General features: G+C 22.7%; 2 protein-coding genes across 4 annotated transcripts; both read right to left on the bottom strand.

Annotated features, from left to right (window-relative positions):
- Nucleotides 1-2226: 2226 nt before the first annotated feature.
- Nucleotides 2227-20440, bottom strand: LOC129613087 (uncharacterized). Of its 3 annotated transcripts, XM_055527007.1 has the most exons (6): nucleotides 20185-20440; nucleotides 16510-16761; nucleotides 12544-12924; nucleotides 12251-12410; nucleotides 2940-3236; nucleotides 2227-2870 (listed from the first exon to the last, which is right to left on the bottom strand). In XM_055527007.1, the coding sequence occupies exons 3-6, from the start codon at nucleotides 12912-12914 to the stop codon at nucleotides 2475-2477; spliced, it is 1224 nt and encodes a 407-aa protein (XP_055382982.1). In that variant the 5' UTR covers nucleotides 12915-12924; nucleotides 16510-16761; nucleotides 20185-20440; the 3' UTR covers nucleotides 2227-2474. The 3 variants fall into 3 exon arrangements, with proteins under 3 accessions (XP_055382982.1, XP_055382981.1, XP_055382980.1); XM_055527006.1 differs by lacking the exon at nucleotides 16510-16761 and having other exon boundaries at nucleotides 20176-20440; XM_055527005.1 differs by lacking the exon at nucleotides 16510-16761 and having other exon boundaries at nucleotides 2228-2870.
- Nucleotides 6913-9991, bottom strand: LOC129613081 (endoplasmic reticulum chaperone BiP). The gene has a single exon (XM_055526998.1). It carries the CDS (start codon nucleotides 9780-9782, stop codon nucleotides 7809-7811), a length of 1974 nt encoding a protein of 657 aa, XP_055382973.1. The 5' UTR covers nucleotides 9783-9991; the 3' UTR covers nucleotides 6913-7808.
- Nucleotides 20441-21076: the final 636 nt, after the last annotated feature.

The raw sequence follows: 21076 nt of genomic DNA, 5'->3' as shown, positions 1-21076 counted from the left end.
TTGCATCTAAAGTTTAAAGTTTTTAATAATATAATTATACATATATACAAATACATTATTAAATACATAAATGTCTTATTTGCATCTATCTATATATTTTCTATTTTGACATAATTGAAATTTTTTATATAAATTATAAATATAATATTCAAAAAATTGAAATTATAAAAATATTTAATATTTTTTTTATAATAGCTATAACAAATTAATTAATTGAAATATAAAATTAAATTTAGGAAAATATAAGAGATTAATTAAATTTTATAATTTATTTTATATTTTAATTTCTGCATGATATATAGATTTAATAATTTGTTATATGCGGCTATTGCGTGTGTATTTCTATAACACCAGTAAACACAAAGTTTTATTTTATAAATTCTTATATTTATTATACAAGAAAAGTATTCGAAAAAATTAAAAAAATTCAAATGGATATTTTCTATATTTTCAATAATAATATAACACATTGAATAAAAATAATAATTAATACCTAGTGTTATACAAAGGAATATTTAAAATATTATAAAAAATTAATATTTTATATAAGTATATTGAACACTTCTAAAAAAAATAAATTTCAAAATTAAATATAGGTACATGCATAAATAAAATATATATACAAACTTAATTTTCAAATCTACATATTTATATATATAATTATATACATAAATTTATTATATTATATATTACAAATTAATAATATATATACCTAAATTAAACTACAGACATTTCAATTAAATATTGTATTAAAAATTATTTGAGAATTTCTTTAAATAAAAACTTTTAGGAAAAAACTTATCAATAAAAATGAAACAAATAAATTATAAAATATTTAAAATAATATTGTATAGTAAAATAATTTATTTTTTTAAATTAAATTTATGATTAATGTCATTATAATAGCAGAATATGCTTATATATGCCATAGTTAAAACAAATTGTCAAATCCAGTCAGAGCTCCAGTTATTATATACATTTTCATATATATTTATGAACGGGATAATTTATAAAAGCTTTATTATAATAACGGAAATTTAATTTATAATAACGGGATTTTTTTAATAATAATTTTATGAGATATTAAAATTTTATTTTGATTTGTAAAGAGAAAAGAATCTTGTTAGCATATATTGAATTCTTTATTTTAATTTAATTTTCATATTTTTTATATGGGTTTAAACAATATGAAGTCTGTTAGGAAAAGATAAATTAACAGCATGCTTATTTAAATATAGCATATTGTTGTATAAAAATCTGATTTTATTTGATTACATACTTACTTATAGCCAAAGAATATGTTTTCAACTACTTCCTCACAACTTCTCATTTCTTATTCAAAGAATTATATATTTAGCTGCAATAAATAGAATTATGCGCACAGGATTATTTAATTTAAAAACTATAATTATAATGCGTTATATGATCAATTAATAATAATATAAAATTGTCAATAAAAACTATAAATAATAATATCAATAAATATTGTTCAAATAATATGACATTCTTAAATTTCTGCTCGTATACTATAAAATTTAGAAGGAGCATATCTCACAATAATTAAATATTATTTATATCTAAAATTGCTAAAAATATTTTCTTGACAAAAGTAATTTACCTAATTGAAATAAAATATATTTAAACTTTATAACTTAAATTTACTATAAAATATAAAAATATATTTTGCTACCAATAAGCTGTTTAAGAAGATTTTAAAAAAATTATTATTGATTTATCAATTTGTTCCAAATTATTTTAATCGTTATGTCCAAAGACATGGAATAGATCTTCAGTTTTCAGAAATTATAAATTTTACACATTTGTGTCAAATTGTTTGAGGTGTTTTGTCAATATATATATACACATTTGTTAAATATTTTTATATTATATTATTTATATTTATAATATTAATTTATATAATTATTGTAATTACATTAATTACTTGAAAATATTCAAAATTTGTGGGGATAATAATTATAATTTGATGTAGTTTGTAAAATTACCGAATTAGAAACAAATTTATAATCTCACAAAGCATTTATTCAAATTATTAAAATATCAATTCCAATCTATTCAAGATTAAAGTCAAAACTCTTTTTTTTTTTTTTATTATATTAGTAAATAACATTTATTAATAATTTTACAAAGAAATTATACAAAAATTTAATGAAAAATATTTTTTTCTTTTAATATTTTATTTTGTGACAAATTTAACTATTATAATTAAATAATCATACTAAAACAAATAACAATTATGGGTGTAATATTATTCAATATATTTTAAAAAAAAAAACATAAAAGTAATTTTTAATGGAAGTAAAATAACATAAATACATTTTATTGTTGAATTTAAACAATTTTCTTGGTTTGATTATAAATTTAAAAAATTTTAAAAAATTAAAGAAAAATTAAAACATCTTTTAATGCAAGAGCATTATGAAGAACAAAAAAAAAAGATAATTTTCACTTAAAATTCAATTTTCTAATAGACCATTTAAGAATAATTTTAATTTATCAAAAAATTTTTCATTACTCATCAATTTTATACGAATTTCTTTGGCTTCTTCACTATCCATTATAAAATTTGTAGGATCAGCTAAATCAGGATGTTCAGTCATATAAACTGGTAAAAGGCACGTAGCTGTAACAATACCATGATCTCTTTTTAATTTAAGCTCTTCTATAATATCATTTAATGTTGGAATTACACCATCATAATTTAATGTTTCTAATGTTTCTGTTAATTTTTTTATATAATATTCAATTAAATCATCTTTATGTTTAATATAAGTTTCTTTTGACCATGATGAATATATAAAACAAAGTAAATCAATTGCTGGTGAACCAAATATACCTTCTTGATAATCAACCTATAAAAATAAAATTTAAATAAAAATTAATGCAATTAATGAAATTTCATAAATATTTAAAATATTTACCATAAGAACCTCATCAACTGATCCATTAGTATTCATTTTATATAAAAAATTATTGGCCCAAGCATCACCATGATTTAAAACATTAATACCATTTTTATTTTTCTTAAATATATTTGCAATTCTAATTATTAAATTTTTATTTATTTCCTCTAAATTTGGTAAAAATTTATGCAATTCTGAATTATTTTTACATATTTCAATACATGTTTCAAATTGATTTTTATAAAATATATGCATTGGATTTTCATCTTCTTCAGTTATAGTTGGATTTATATGGTACCGAAATAAATCTGGATCCTAAAAAATAGAAAAAAATGTTAATAAAGTTAAAAATTTTGTATTTAAATAAGATTGAAAGACTCGTTATTAATCAAATTTTGTGGAATTCACTAAAGAATAAAATTTTGTAAAATTTGGAAATAACACAAAAGTTAGTTTTATCTAGAGAAATAGAAAATTATATGAATTTATGGATTTTTCTACAGAGTTATACTACTTCGATTGATTTTAATGAGAACTGATACAGTCTTGTCCAGTCAATTGTTTAAATTTTGGAAAAATAATCTCACAAATCTTGAATTTTAAAAAAATTTTCAACTTAATAAATTGGGCTCCTAAACCCTCTTTTTTGTATTACATAAAAATTTTGCATTTTCTTGATTGTTGATTTAGTGTTAAGAAACCTACATAGGTGTATAATATATATAACGGTAAAAAAATAGAAATATTGTTGTAATATTGTCTTATTATAGATATACACACACCTACATTTATTTTGCTTAAATGTTATAAATTTTTTATATCTATTACTGATATTAATTAGATAAGATATTAAGTGGGTTACCAAATCTGTAGATTACATAAATACAAACATATGAAATATTAAAAGATAGTGTCAAAATTGAGTACAATAAAAATCTAAAAAAATTAATTTTCTGTAATATTTTCATTACAATAAACTCTGATAGAAGGCCATAAAACTTTCATTTTTAATTCTTGTATGAAATACAAAAGGGAAAATCAAAGTAAAACTTCGAAAGCTACATGTATGTAAGTATATAAAAGTTATGTACCGAAGTACGTACATTTTTGTGGAGTGGCTGTATGTATAATATATTCTAATACTTTAAATTTTAATGATCACTAAAAAAAATTTTGAACTTTTATTATTTTCCTCTTTTTTTTTGTTTCTATTTCTTTTAAAACTTTCTTTTCAACAGTAATTCTTTCATGGTTTCATAATTTTAAAGCGAGTACTGATTATTTAGGTCGCTATACATATATTATTCTTCTAACGATTTCAAACAATATTTCAACCTAGTACCTTCATACACAATATGTACATACATTTTACAAAGTATCTTATGTATGAAAAATTTAAGTGTGCGAATTTTAGGCACTTTCTTTTGCTGTTATAGTTATAAAAATTTCAATATTCTCTTTGGTAATGAATAATTTTATATAATTTTAAATTTTTGTCACATTTTTACCACAGAAAAGACAAACAGACAAACATTTTGTCAGCATTTTTAAACCACATGCATACATACTTAATTATTTGTGTAGTATGTATGTACAGCCAAATACATGACGTGTTATTTAGCTTCAAATAATTTTTCACTTGCTGATAATTTTTTTTTATTTAAATAAGCTTATGGTGAGTATTTCAAAAATATACATTTGAATCTATATAGATACATTTATTTATTGTTTATGTAGATCTAGGTACATAGAGATTAAATACAAAAAACATAGCATGCAGTTGGCCGAAAGTTGCTAACTGAAGTTAGTTTAAATAACTCATACAATTAATAACTTGGGATTATTCCAACCTGAAAGATGAAGGAAATTATAATATTATAGAGGCATGATTTTTATGTACATATATATAATTAACATATTAAAATGGGTCTGCATTTTGAAGGGTATTGGACAAATAATTAATAAAATATAAAAATCTCTTAGTTAAATCTCTAATAGAACACAATATATTAAGCAGAATTTATATTTTAATAATAAAAACTGAGATTGACTAACAGCCCTTTAAAAACTCATTATATGTAGTGTCTTCTTTTGAAAATCTAAATGATTCCAATTTTTCATTCTTGTTCTGGAATTCTTCTGAAATAGAAGTGTTTTAATATGAATGTTGCTGTAGATGAAGGTAAGTGATTATAGTATAATGTCTATTTAGTATTTAAAAAATCAACATTTTGGTACCACAAGAAATTATTCATTTAAAAGGTTCTTAAATTGGTATTATAATTTGATTATTGTTAGCAATTTTTTTTTAAATTCAATATTATAAAATTAAAGTTTAATTAGAAAAGTTTTTTAATTACAAAATTTAAATATATGCAAATAATTTTAAAAAACAAAAATTCTAGTATGTATAAAAATTTTTGTATCCGTTAAAATGATCAGCGTTAAACTTACCGATCATGCTAAATATAACATAATTATGTACCTACCTATCTACCTACCTATATATATCAAAGTATTATATTATAATGTAATAAAAGTTTTCTTAATAATTTTCGCATGCACGAGACTTTTTATAAATTCTCCGTGACTTTTGATTATGACAATCTGTAAGAATTTTAAATTTTAAGAAAATAAGCATGGAAATAGAAGAAGTGATAAATTAAAGAAACATAAGAAACCGGTTTCATTCTTCTTTTTTATGAATTTTCTTATTTTAATCACTTATAAAAAAAAACTAGTATAATTATATCACAACAAACAAACAATTTTTTGTCTCAAATTTTATATACTTATATTATATTGTACACAATTTTGAATATTATGTTTGTATTTAAAATTAATTAAAATATTTTATTATATAAATACGTATGTATATATTGTATTCAAGTCAATGAATTCATATACATATGTATCAACCACGTTGCCAAAAGCAAAATCTATTTTTATATTTAATTCCGATTACTTCATCTAAAAAGAATAATATTATTTCCTCACTGTGTCCATATTATTCTTAAATATAGTGATAGAACTATCGCTGAATTTTATCTATGCATGTATGTATGTATGTAAAATTTCTTACGTTCACAACATTCCCCAAATACAATATAATAATAATATTCATTTTCATACGCCGTGTCCTTGATAAAGTCTTATATCAATTTATTTCTTATATAACTTTTTATTATTTCTACTGTATACTATTATTTTAAAGTCTATATTAATACATAGTATATTTTTCATGCTTTAGAATACATAATCCATATTTCTATTAAATAATTTGCATGCGTCTACCTACATATCTAATTAAATAATATATTAATTTTATTTTCATATTTAAATTTATTCTTATTTAATTAAAAATATGCGTTCGCATTATTTTTTTTAATTATTATCATAAGATTATAAATATAGAAATGTCCCATCACTAGCGGCAAAATTAACCAACCGGCTATTCTAATAGAGTAAAATTTAGAGAATAGCAACAAAACTTTTTTCGTTCTATTTACCTTGAAGATATATCGACAAAAAAAAAGAATCGTTATACTTCAGCATATTAAACACGTAACAATTTAAACTACTGACGTGTAGGTTATTAACCTTAGTTTCATTAAAGAATTCTGCTTCAAATTATACTTATGCATGTATATACATACATATGCGTAGACAGGCTGCGTGTAAAGTTGTGCAATCAATTGCATTATTTTTTCAATAATATAGAAAAAAAACTGTAAATAGAACACGTCATCTATTGTTTATACAAGTATTTTTGGCGTTATTACATCGCTTCAAGATTAGTTATGTCTAGGAAAGGATTTCCCAAACACCTCCAATGAAATCAATATTGTAGAACTTGCTGAAAAATTATTTATTTTTAATATGCAAAAATTTCTGGGAACTTGAGATTTTTGAAAAAAAGTAGGAAAGTAAAAAATTTATTTTTTTTTTAATTTTTATTATTTTTGTTTTCTTTTTAAGTTTACAAAAAATGAATTATTCACAATAATTCCACACATTCATAATCATTCACAAAACAATAATTTTTTTAAATTAAATTTAATCTCAAATATTATTCAATAATTACATACTTAATAATATTCGATACTTATAAAATAATTTTTGAGAACATTTAAATTTCTCTAATTTAAAAGAAAATTTTGTTTAATTTTTTAATTTAAAAAAAAAGTTAGTTCTACATTCATACAATTTTTTGATTCCACATATCAGTCATAAACGCAAGTAAACTAATTAGAGGAAAAATTCTAGTTAGGATATTACATAAAGTTTTAAATTGAAATTTTAATAATTCTGTTTTGAATTTAATAAAAACTATTTAATATTTTTTTTCGCTTTCTTTGTTTTCCATTTTGCAATAAAAATTTATAATTAAGTTTTAATTAAATCACCCGCATTTTAATAGTCAATGATCCAAAACAGAATTAATACTAAAATTGTTTAATATGATTTACTAATTAATATGAAATTTAACTTTTTTAATTCATAAAGATTTGTTTTTTTTTTGTAATAATTTTTAGAAATTTAAGTTCAAAATTTAATAAGTATATCAAATAAAGACAATTTTCTTTTAGATGAAATGTAAATGAAGCTAAATTTGAATTATAAATTAACTCTACTTTGTGAGTCATTCTAAGTATGATAGTTTTAAAAATTACAAAACTTAGTTAATTAAACAAAAAAAAAAAATTAATTAAAACAAAAAATTATCTTGAATAAATAGCTTAACTGAAAAAAAAGCCTAATATTTTACATTAAAACGATTTTTTTAAATTTAGTTAATTTAAATGCTAATATTAATCAAAGATTAATGCAGTCCTATTTTTCTTGCTCTTTTTTTTTTTCTTAAATGAAAATTGCATTTCTATTTTTTTACAGTTCATCTTTAAGATCTTCTTCATCTTCACCTCCAGTTGGTGGTGGTGCACCTCCAGTACTTTGATATAATTTAGTTATAATTGGTTGTACAATACTCTCTAATTCTTTCTTTTGTTTTTGATATTCTGATGGATCAGCATCTTGATTATCATCTAACCATTTAATTTTTTCATCAATTGCTTCTTCCATTTTAGTTTTTTCAGCATCTGATAATTTAGCTCCTAATTTTTCCTTATCACCAATTTGATTTTTCAAGCTGTAAGCATAACTTTCCAATTCATTACGGCTTTCAACACGTTCTTTTAATTTTTTGTCTTCATCAGCAAATTTCTCTGCATCTCTAATCATACGATCAATATCTTCTGGTGTTAATCTATTTTGATCATTTGTAATCACAATTTTTTCTTTATTACCTGTACCTTTATCTTCAGCTGATACTTGCAAAATACCATTAGCATCAATTTCGAATGAAACTTCAATTTGTGGAATGCCACGTGGTGCTGGTGGAATGCCAGTTAAATCAAATTTACCTAATAAATGATTATCTTTAGTCATTGGACGTTCACCTTCGTAAACTTGAATTGTAACAGTATGTTGATTATCAGAGGCAGTAGAGAAAATTTGTGATTTCTTTGTTGGAATAACAGTATTTCTTGGGATTAATTTTGTCATAACTCCACCAACAGTTTCGATACCCATAGTCAAAGGATTCACATCCAATAATACAATAGCTTCTGTGTTTTCTTCACCAGATAATACACCAGCTTGTACTGCAGCGCCATAAGCAACAGCTTCATCAGGATTGATACCACGTGATGGTTCTTTGCCTCCGAAGAAATCTTTAACTAACTGTTGTACTTTTGGAATTCTTGTTGATCCACCAACCAAAACAATTTCATGTACATCTTTTTTGCTCATATCAGCATCTTCTAGAACTTTCTGTACGGGTTTTAATGTTGAGCGGAACAAATCCATATTTAATTCTTCAAATTTGGCACGAGTTAAAGTTTCAGAGAAATCATCTCCTTCAAAGAATGATTCAATTTCAATTCTGACTTGATGACTTGCTGATAAAGCACGTTTTGCTTTTTCTACTTCACGTCTTAATTTTTGAACGGCTCTGTTATCTTTACGGATATCTTTACCTTTCTTCTTTTTGTATAATTTAATAAAATGATCCATGACACGTTGATCAAAATCTTCACCACCCAAATGAGTATCACCATTTGTTGCAACTACTTCAAATACACCATTATCAATAGTTAACAATGATACATCAAAAGTACCACCACCCAAATCAAATACTAAAACATTTTTTTCTGAATCTTTTTTGTCTAAACCATAAGCAATAGCAGCGGCAGTTGGTTCATTAATAATTCTCATAACATTCAAGCCAGCGATGGCACCAGCATCTTTAGTAGCTTGACGTTGAGCATCGTTGAAGTAAGCAGGTACGGTAACTACAGCATTTGTAACTTTCTTACCCAAATAAGCTTCAGCTGTTTCTTTCATTTTCCCTAGTACCATAGCGGAAATTTCTTCTGGAGCAAATATCTTTTCTCCTTGGGAAGTAGCCACTTTAATATGTGGTTTGGAATTTTTTTCAATAACTTTGAATGGGAAGAATTTGATATCATGTTGAACAGTTGAATCAGACCATTCACGCCCAATTAAACGTTTAGCATCAAAAACTGTATTTTCTGGATTTGTAGTCAACTGATTTTTAGCTGCATCACCAATCAAACGTTCACCTTCGGCAGTAAATGCAACATAGGATGGAGTAATACGATTACCTTGGTCATTTGCGATAATTTCAACGCGGCCATTTTTATAAACGCCAACACATGAATACGTTGTACCTAAATCAATTCCAATAACTGTTCCTAAATCTTTGTCTTTTTCTGATTTTTCTTCTCCTAAGGAGAGGCCAACAAAAGCCACCACTGCTAGTAATATGTGTAACTTCATTTTAAATTTGCTATTTTACTATTATTTTTAATTAATATCCTTATGATTTATTAACAGGTTTTGAGTAGAATGTTCTATAAAATTCTTTTAATATAAAAAAATTTTCACACTTTATTCACTTTATTCTAAATTTCTTTTTAATCTTTTTTCTTTGCTTTCTCAAATTAAACTGAATAGTGAGAAAAGTTTTCTACGTATATATATCGCACACAAATTACACATACCGGGAATTGTACTGACGTGGTCTTTTTCAATTGTACAGAATCAGAGAGAAAACAACCTTATAAAAAAAAGCTTTCCAATATGGACACGCAAGAGCAAAATATTAAACGAAGGTTAATAAGTTAAAAGCTGACGAAACATTTTTATGAAAGAGCACAATATATGTATACATTTATACAATAAGAAAAATTTTTATATGAGGCAATTCTGATTGATTATTTGTGGCTAATTCTGCTGATAAAATTTTCATAATATTGGCAAAACAAAACATTATTTTAAAAATGTGTACATAAATAGATACATACATACATATGTATCTATGTCTTCAAATTTAAAATTTCCCATAAAAACTTGGGGAAGTACTCAAATGTGTTGAAATTAAGCCATATTTCATATTATTCCCCAAAAACTGACGATTTTACAGATTTTATTTTATCGTTTTACGTAAGTATAAAATGTAGGTGTATTTAGTAAGAGATTACATAATTTAATCTGTTCGAGATTCAAATAATGTGAGATTCACGATACAATAAATGTGTATATAATATAATGTTATATGATATGTTATATATGTAATAAAATTTTGTTAGCATTAAATGAAATTGGAGGCCAAAATATATTATAATAATACATAATGTAATTTCTCAAATATTTGGTGATTATTAACATTTCTTTCATTTTTGCATTTTGATTAGAATCTTCAAATATATAGATACATATATTACGTTTCAAACAGAAAATTAACTTACATTAATTATGATCTAAATACTACGGAATTCGCTTATGGAGGTTAAAATATTATGAAAAATTAAATGAATAAAATGATTATGGTAACACTATGTTTTTATAATTTAATTTTAGTAGCCAGCCCTACTTTAACGAATTATTTCATTAAACTGACGTTTATTTCGGTTAATTATCCAATACTGAATAGCTAATATCATTTACAAATTATGTGTACTTCCGGGTTTACATATAATTTTACTAGAGTTTTCGAGAATATTCAATTAAAATATAATCAAAGAATCATTTCATATATCACTATTTGCTTAACACAAAAAAGTTAAAAAAAATAGTGTTTATTCATATTCTTAATATTATTTTCCAATATTTTGTTTTGAAAATCTACGAAAGTAAAACAAGCTTTTTTTTAGTGAACTTTTAAACCCAAACAACTTTGATATGTTTATTGTTTACTGGGAAGTGGAAATTTATGTAATTTTTTTTAATATCCAAACTTATGGGTTGACATTTCCTAGTTGTGTCAATATTTTTTTATTTGGAAAATATCTAAGAGTCACGAGTTTCCACTTATGCGTACGATAAAAAATATTAATGATCTTGTGTCTAAATTTAATGTGGATTTTTATATAAATGACAAATTCTAAAATTTAATCGACAAAGTCTGATGTTCCCCCTAAAACTCCTATAAAAAATTAATTGTCGCGATTTCACTTTTAAAAAATCTTATATATTTTCTCACAACACTAGTGCGATATCAAATAGTCTTAACATATTAAAAACAGATTATTTTTGAAGTTTGTTGTGTATGTAAACAGTACCGGAGAATTGTACGTTCGTAACATTGTACGAGTACTTAACATCATAGTTGTCAACATAAACAAATTATAATAGTTTATAATTCATTAATTGATTAAATAGTACAGCGTAAAGTTATGAAGCGAATTTGAAGGTTAAATTGTCAATGTAAGAATGTTTTAACATTCGCATTTATTTTAAACATTATTTGACAACTCATCTTAAAACTTTCAAACTTTAATATAATTTTTTCAGAAAATGACAAAAAATACTTGGAAGTGAAATTTTATATCTGTTGCGGTTTCCATGCGGTAATTGCGATTGCGTATTTTAATTTACAAAGAGCCAATTTTTTTTTTTTGACAATTGCATCCAGCATTTACATTAGCACTGATAAAGAATTAATATAGAACTAAGTAGTTAGAAGTTATAATTTATTATGTATAAGCTGAACTATTTATTAAGAAAGTAATTCTTGCAATTACTAAAGTAATGAATGCTGAATTACTAAAGAATGAATCTGTTTGGAAGTAAGGACTAAGACGTAAAAAGGGTTTCGATTTAACAATTTAAATTGTCTGAACTAGTTCTCTAAAACATTATCAACTACCAAACGTTTTTTTTTCTTGCCAATTTGAACTTGGTAACCTTAGATATTACAATACCTATAAATGATACAATTCTTTATTTTTTAATATTATATTTACCTTTGCATAAAGTACCATACTGCAAGCATGAAATTGAGCTAATTTATTAATTAAAGTCAAACATTGTTGAAAATTAAGTCCACTTTTAATATCTTGAAGAGCATAACCTTTTTCCTTAAGATTTTCCATTACAATTATCCCCTCATCTACATAAATGTACCTGAAATTTAACATTGGTCATTTTAATTAAATTAAATACTTGGAAATGCTTCCACTTATTTTTTTATATCATAATCCTATTTATGTTCAAATGAAAAAAAACTTAATTTTCTGTACTTATATCAAATAATTACCTTGGAGCGAAAGTTGTTGAAATACCAACACTGTTAAGCATTTCCTCGAATTCTTTTAATAAAACCACATAAACATGGGTTTCCCTTTCGAAGACATTAAGATTTTCTACAATTTCTGCTACAAGCTCGTCAGATGTCTTAGTTTTTGTAATTAATGAAATTTTTTTTATTTCTTTAGAATTTTCAGTAGTATACTCAGCATTTATTAAATTGATTACACTAGCAAAATTTTCACATTTATCGGTTCCTATTTTTTTTGAAAAACTAATTACTGATGCTGGTTGATTTTCATGAGCGCTTAAAATTTTCTCCAGATAAGTTTTGCCTAGCCATGGTAATACTTCTGTATCACAAATTTCATTTGAATTCATTGCAATTAATCTAAAATAATCAAAGAAAAATAAATTAAGCATAATATTTACAAAATAAGCTTTCTAAATAGGTAAATTATTAATTACAATTAAAAAGATAATAATTTTTAAATTTTATTTGATTATTACGAAAAATTAACTAATTATAACTAGAAATATTGCTGTGTATAAAACAATTGAAAAAGAAACATTTTGCATACCGTAAAAAAAATATTGAAATTTTTAGTACCTTATTATATTAAACTATAAAATAAAATTGCATAAATTTAGGAGAGCAACTTTTGAAAATTTTTTTTTAATAATACCTGATCAGTTTAAAAATGCATTAAAACTTTTCTGATATACAATTAAGATAAAACAAATTTATTATATACTGAATCGTGAATAATGACCCTATCAATGCATTTTTGAATTTTCAACATTTTTAGTTTCCAGGATTCATATATTTACATAATACTATACTTGTGTACTGTGCTTAATACAGATGATATATGTGCTAGTTAAAACCTATTATTTTATATTGATTAATACATTATGTGGTGAACTCAAAAGTTGAAGTAATATACTAAATCCTGGCTGGAATTAAATTTTTTTGTGGTACGCAGTTAATATTCCAAATGAAATCTTTTTAAATCACCTAAGAGCAATTTAAGTTAATCGAAATTTTGTATTATTAATATATGCACTGATTTTCGCAAGAAATCGAATTTCCTATGTACAAGAATTTATTTTTTATTAACAGTAGTACTAATACTGTACTGTACTAGTACTATTTTATTTAAATGTGATTTTATTTCTGGTTATGTGGATTATTAAACTATTCAAATTATAAATAAATTTTTCATTGAAAACTATTTATGCATACAGTCACAATATTGTGGTAATTACAAATTAAGGACAATAGTGTTTTTTATATTAAAATGTCAATAAAATCTTTTCAAAGTAATATATTAGAAAATGAAATTTTTTTCTAATATTATTTTAATTAGGAAATATTCATATTCAAATAAAGAAAAATATTCTCAGTATTTTTGCATTGAACACAAATTATAACAAAATGCTTTTAATTTGCATTAATTTCACTCTATATATTGCGGTAAATTATATGAATATCAGTTCATTGGAGCAGTTATGGTATTAACTCTATGATTAAAATGGTTTTTAAAGTTTGTATATCATTATCACGTAAATATGCGACAGTAGCATTTACATTTACAAATGTACATTGCAATACTACTTATGAATATTTTCATGGTTTAAACTGTATTATTGCATTCTAATTGGAAATATTAATGTTCGAGAGGTTAATTTTTTCTTAATAAAAAACCGAAAAATTATTTATAGAAGGTACAAATATATTGATCCTAAAAGAGTTATTGAAATCAATTTTTAAATAAAATTGGATTTGAATTAAAGAAGAAGTGATCATCATGCCACGGATTTTTTTTGATATTATTTTGAAAATTTTGTTTTGTTCGAGATATTTGCAATCACATAATTATAAGATTCTTACGAAAATCAGTATACTTGTTATCACAATGTCAAATAGATTGGTAAATAAATAACCCATTTATGCAAAAAGTGAATAGACTCGATAACATCTGTTTAAAATATAACATTATTCTATATATAATATAACAAGATGAATAAAATTATTTTCTCTTGTAAGAAGCCCAACTACAAACTCCAATATAATATAGTGTGTGTCCTCGAATTTATATTGTCATATTTTATATAAAATAACAATGAAATGCAATAGTTCACTTTTAGTGAGAGAACAGAAAAAAAGCAAATAGGAATTATAATTCAAATACTTGAAACTACTTTGTTTGTCACACCAAAGATTTAATCAAAAAAAAAAAAATTCTTTCTAATATTACATTTCACATTTTATTTATATTTTTTACATAATGTATGTAAAATAATTCTTTATACATTATATAAATATAGCTTTTTTATCAATACAACTATGTAGATTAGTAGAAACATAAAGAAACACAAAAGAATTGCATATATTTATTTTTTCTTTGTTAAACTATACTTAGTACTCAGAATAACTGATATTTGAATAAATATGCAAGTAAATTTGTCATTCAAAGAATTATACCTAAATGTTCAAGTATATATGTTTGTACATATAATGTATAAAATTTTATGCACTATAATTATGTTTTTATATTTTTTACTCTTATCATAATTTAAATCTGAATCATTTAATATTTTTAATGAAAATAAGTTGTACTTAAGTTTATGTTTTCTATTTTCAATACAATAAAAATATAAAGACCCTCATAAAAGTGTTTCTCTTATCAATTTAATAAAGTTATTTTAGCACACTATTATTTATTAATTATTAAGTTAATTTGTATAATTAATAATGCCTTCGATAGAAAATTTCTTATCCAGAAATAATATTTTGATAATAAGAATTGAATTTAATATTTTTGAATTCTTTAATATAATATGTACGAGTATATGTGTGTACGCAAATATTTAGAATTTCAATTATACTTATGTACAATGTGTGTATATACACAATGTGTACATAAGTATAAATAGTTTATTTATTTATTTAATGCCTATAAAGACACATATAACATACTGATTCTCATTCTAAGACTTTTGAGTTAGAATATACAATTTAATAACATACTATATACTGCATATACAAGCTTCGATTACAGTTGACATAAATTTTAAAATAAACGAGAAAAGAAAATAAATAAATTAAAAAATAATAAATTTTTTATAAATATATTAATTTCAATAAATTTAAGAACTATTACGGGCTTCTATACACTTCCATTGTTCACCGTTATACATACATATAAACATACTCCAATTATCCAATATGCTCTTTTATCTGACACAAGTCAGGAGCGTTTTTTTGTTTATTTGACCTATGTAAGCCACAAAATTGTAGACGAGCTAGAATACTATGTATAATGTTTGTACGTATGCATAAGAGAAATGAAATAGGAAATATGTATAGTGACACTGAAGTGAAATATAAAACGTACAAAAGCTCATTTTCAATTCTTTAATTAATTCAATTTGAATTTTCATTTATTTATTCAATAATTGAATAAATAAATAAGAAATTAATATTTGATTGGAACCACCACATCAGACTGATAGTATTTTTTTTAGTTTTATATCACATTTTCTTGAATTAATGAGTTATATATATTTTAAGTTTCCCGCCAAACTTTAGGAAATTTCAAGAATATAAAATTGAATTAAAAAAAAATATAAAAAAGAAAATTATAAAGTTAGAATTAAAGTAATTCTTTAAAAAAGCGGTGAAATTACATAATATGATTTACAAGTATATTTAAGTAAGTGCATATGTGTGATATATAGGTACTTAGTCATTTAAAATTCAAGTTATTAATTCAAGTTAATTTAAAAATTGTATTAAATAAGATGTTTGCGTTGTATTTTACATTTTTTTCAAGTACACACCAATTAATAATAATATTAATTATTAAAAATATTTTGTTCTTTTTGCCGCATTAAATTTAAAACAAAAAATTATTTCTTTCTTATGTGTGGGTTAACGACCAATTTGTAATTAATATAGTTGCATAATAACCTTATTCAATTACAGAATAATTGTCATAACAATATACATATGTTAGTATGTATGTATATCTTTCAGCACTTCAGGTTATTTCGGAAATTTATTTGAAAAATCTTTTGTTATTATCGTCCACTCGATATCAAATATCATCAAAGAAGAACGTATCCTTATTTTTTTCATAATTCACTCTTTAATCTTCCTATATACTCATACAATATGTGTAAACATAAACATCTAAATTTTGGACATAAACGGCAATGCAATCTAAAATAAAGGATAAATTAATAAAATATTTATCACGCAAGAGAACCGGATGGTCACCCTAATTTTTTGCAATATTAATATACTTATAATACATACAATTACATTACATGCATTCGGATACTTGAGTACTCGGATACTTCAATATGAAATTATTAAAAATAAACAAAAACACATAAATAGTGCAAAATACTCGTAACTAGTAACAAAAGAAAAAAAAAAACAATTTTTTTTCAAGGAAAGTAAAAGTTTTTGTTTACCAACTATTTTACTTAAATCAGCTGAAATTTACTTATGATGCAACTCTTCGAATGATTCTAAAGTAAAATATGTTTAAAACAAAAACAAAAATTAAAAAAAAAAAAAACAATTAATTTAAAACTGGTTTTCGTTTTTTCCATATATTTTTAATTTTCTACTTTCTTAAAATAACTGAACGAAAAGATAAAACTTGAATGAATGAGTCTATGCTAAGCCATGTGTGCACAAACATAAATGGAAAAACCAATAAATAATTTTTCGAAATTTGCAAATTTAAATGAATGCTTAAGGCTAATGGAGAAATATGCGAATTCCTTTGCAATACACTACGTATATTATTATTTTCTCAATTTCAAATAAAATTATGTACAATTAGTAGTATTATATATGTAAATTTAAATGTGTTATATAACAAATATATACAAATTTTAAAAATTATTTTTGAACTCCTGTCTGCTCAATATTTTTGTTGAAATATTATTTAGTTAAGTGTATTATTATTGATATTATTATTAAATGTATGCACATACATGTATGATTTATAAATTGTTCGATAACACAATTTTCAAATTAGCTATACTCGTAATTAGATACTAATATTCTAGATATTGAATAATTAAATTAATTAATAAATAGTTAAATACTATTAAAGTAATTATATTACTATTAATTACTATTATTGAAATGATTTAATTAATAGTCATTATAAGTAAATTATAAGCCAAGTATTGTAGTTCGTCGACACGTAGTACTCTCATTCAAGTATTGTAGCACTCTCAACTTAAATATTATTTAGACAAATTTTAAAAATTAACCCGATTCAAGTTAATTAAGAAACTAAATAATTTTTTTTTTTTAATTATAAAAAAGTTTTACCGTATTTTCATACATATATGTACAGTATATATTTCAGCAAAAAATAAAAATTCATTAAATAAATGGTACCGGTTCCGCTATAACTTAAAATATTAATCTTCCAAATATGTAGGTATAGTATAGACTAATACATATAATTTCAACTGCGTATACAAATATTTTGTTTTGCTTTCATTTAGAAATTGATATAATATTAAGAGTATATAATGTATACATAATATTATGTTATGTATAATTGTACGTACAATGATACTCTTCATGCATATCATCGTTTCTGAAATCTATAAATCGTTTCTGAAATCTAGATGTATGGCTAGATACGTACAACATTTGCGAATTTTAAAGTGTCGATCAAATTTTATTTTTAAATATGTATTTGGGAAGTGTTAATTTGCTACACATTTTTTATTGTCATATACAAACATATAGAAATAAACAAAAGGAAAAATTAAATTATATATAATTTATTTAAATTATAAAATTTTATTATATGTATGTACGTATATGTACATTAATAATAATGACGGCTTTTCATTTTTAGAGATCTTATGAACGGTCCTTCTTAAAGCTTTCTTTTGCTTATAGGCACTTGTGACCAAAAATTAATATTACAATTGATGGAACATTTTTCACGAACATGTATATACATACGTATACATATACATATACATATCCATATGTATATATACTATATATGTAGCTACACTACAACTGTTTATTTATTATCCCTTTTTATCACTTTTATTGAATTAATACATAAATAGAAATTAGAAAAAATCAAAAACTGTAATATAATTTTACCTAACCTTTATTTTAATTTGAGATTTATTCGCTATTTCAATTATTTTATGTAACAGTTGCATATATGTATGCTAATAGATACTCTCGATTTATTGATTAATGATTAAAGAAGTTTATAGAGTACAAATATGTTATATACTTAAAGCTTATAAATTTCCCAAATTTTTTCTCTTTTCAAACTACAATTTTCCAATAGAAAAAAAGATATACTCTGCTCTATAAATATAGCTTTATATTTTACTTGTAACTCCATTTCGAATAGTTCTAACAAATGTGATTTAGTTAAAATATCAAATATCGCGCTTCTCGCTTAATAACTATATTTTACCATTAAAATTTTTAAAATGCTAAAAATTATTTAACACAAAATTAGTGTAAAAAAAGCAATTTGAAAAGAGTGTATGAAATTCTGAAAATATTCTTTATTCATTCTATATACAAACAATTTATTATAATTTATTAATTGTTATACATATTCAAATAAATCAACTAAAAACAGAAACTTCATTACAATTACAAATGAAAGCACGTCTTTCATCAATTTATTTAAATTTTTTTTCTTAATAAGTTTGACTAATTCACTTATTTACCTACATTGCATTTTAATTTTTTTTTTTTCGTTTTTCAATTGATTTCTTGTTATACTTAAGTATATACGAGTACTAATCTTTTTAGGAATACATAAATTAAAATTATTGTTATATTTTAGTTAAATATTCAAACCAAATTTTAAAAGATGTAAAAAATTTAAAGTTTACTATTTACATACGAATATATTTATGTGCATACGCATATATATAAGTACATTAATATAATAATGCTCTAATTCCAAGTATTTTATTTGTAAAGTTACCATATGGGTTTAAATTTGCAGTTTCAATTCAATTGTATATACTTACATACAATGTACATTTAATTTTATTTATTAATATGATAATATAATGGTCGAAATTCAAAACGTACACATACATATACATACATGTGTATACATAAATTTACATAAGTTTTTTTTATCGTCTCGTGTACTGCATATAATAAAATCTGATAAATCATAATTATACACTTGATCTACATATTTCTGTATTATTACATTTTATTTGCGTACATACATATGTAACTATACATTTATTCATTGTTACGAGCTATTATATTATTATAGCTACATAAAAATTTAATAAACCTACAAATACAACCGCATCTTTAAACGAATAATATGTACATACGTTGAAAATATGTTAAAAATAAAATTTCTGAATATAACACAACTATATATGTTGTATGTAAGTACCACACTGATGATAATATGATCAGCACGTGAATAACAAAACATAATAATTTTTTTTTGTCGTGTAGATGTCGCGTGAATGCAAATTTGTATGATAATGACTGATCAAAGATTAATGTTTTTTTGCAAAACAAAAAAGTGATAAAATGTAAAAGAGAAAAAATTCATACATACAAACATAAAAACATACACACTTATTTTACCTCTTTTCCTTATATCACTTGTATTTTAGCTTCTTCTCTTAAATATTTTTAAAATTGTAAAATTGTGTGTGGAGAAGACAGTAAAGCACTACAATTTATAATTATTTTATTTTCTTGTTAATTTTTAAATAAGAAACAAAATAATATTTTCTTTATTACAATTTCGAATATAACAAAATCACTTTAATATTTTTTTTCTTATTATTTATTTTATTAATTAATTTGAGTTTAACTGAACCAGAAATGAAGCGAACAAGCGAGGATATTAAATAATTTTAAATTCACCTTTAAAGCTTGAAATTCTAAAACAAACTAAAATTCAGCGTGTGTAAAAATAAATATTTAATGAATGAAAATATTAAATTTTTTTTTCCTCATTTTTTTTTTTATTTCGTTTTCATTTTTGTTTTTAGTTTCACACTATATGTTGTAGAATATGTTGCTATTTTAAATTGAATTCACAGACGTAAGAATTAAATTAATAGAAAACTAGATAGAAAAAATTGACTAGCTACTTATGTACATATATTTTATCTTGTATTCAACTCAAAGATATACAAGAAATTCATTCTGTAAGAATTAAATTTTTGCAAAATGTAATCTTTAATATGGAAGCATATAGAAGTTATATAATTACCCGTTTTGTGCTCTTTTCTTATATTTTCTTGCAAAAAATCGATAAAGTTGTGTTAATTTGCTACTCTACGTTTGCCTTAAATATAAGCTAGAATAAATGAATTTAATTTGTGAGCAATCGAGTATCGTTTTTAACATAACAAAAATGCATAATTATGCCTAGCATAAAGAACATAGTAAATTTTTTTCAGAATGAGTTGTAAATTGTAGTTTTAGTTGAAGACTTGAATTGAACATTAAATTTATATTTTATTTT

This window comes from Condylostylus longicornis, unplaced genomic scaffold (genome assembly GCF_029603195.1).
Source record: "Condylostylus longicornis isolate FDR11 unplaced genomic scaffold, ASM2960319v2 ptg000080l, whole genome shotgun sequence".
Classification (NCBI taxonomy): Eukaryota; Metazoa; Arthropoda; class Insecta; order Diptera; family Dolichopodidae; genus Condylostylus; species Condylostylus longicornis.
The sequence above is the reverse complement of the archived record's forward strand: the minus strand, read 5'-3'. Positions and strand labels throughout refer to the sequence as shown.

What these genes read in the sequence shown, in the direction of transcription:
- LOC129613087 (XM_055527006.1), bottom strand. Translation starts at nt 12,914, where the DNA reads ATGAATTCAAATGAAATTTGTGATACAGAAGTATTACCATGGCTAGGC. An exon ending in GTATGGTACTTTATGCAAAG is followed by an intron (nt 3,237 to 12,250) that starts GTAAATATAATA and finishes TCTATTTTTTAG; the next exon opens with GATCCAGATTTATTTCGGTA. An exon ending in CAGTTGATGAGGTTCTTATG is followed by an intron (nt 2,871 to 2,939) that starts GTAAATATTTTA and finishes TTATTTTTATAG; the next exon opens with GTTGATTATCAAGAAGGTAT.
- LOC129613081 (XM_055526998.1), bottom strand. Translation starts at nt 9,782, where the DNA reads ATGAAGTTACACATATTACTAGCAGTGGTGGCTTTTGTTGGCCTCTCC.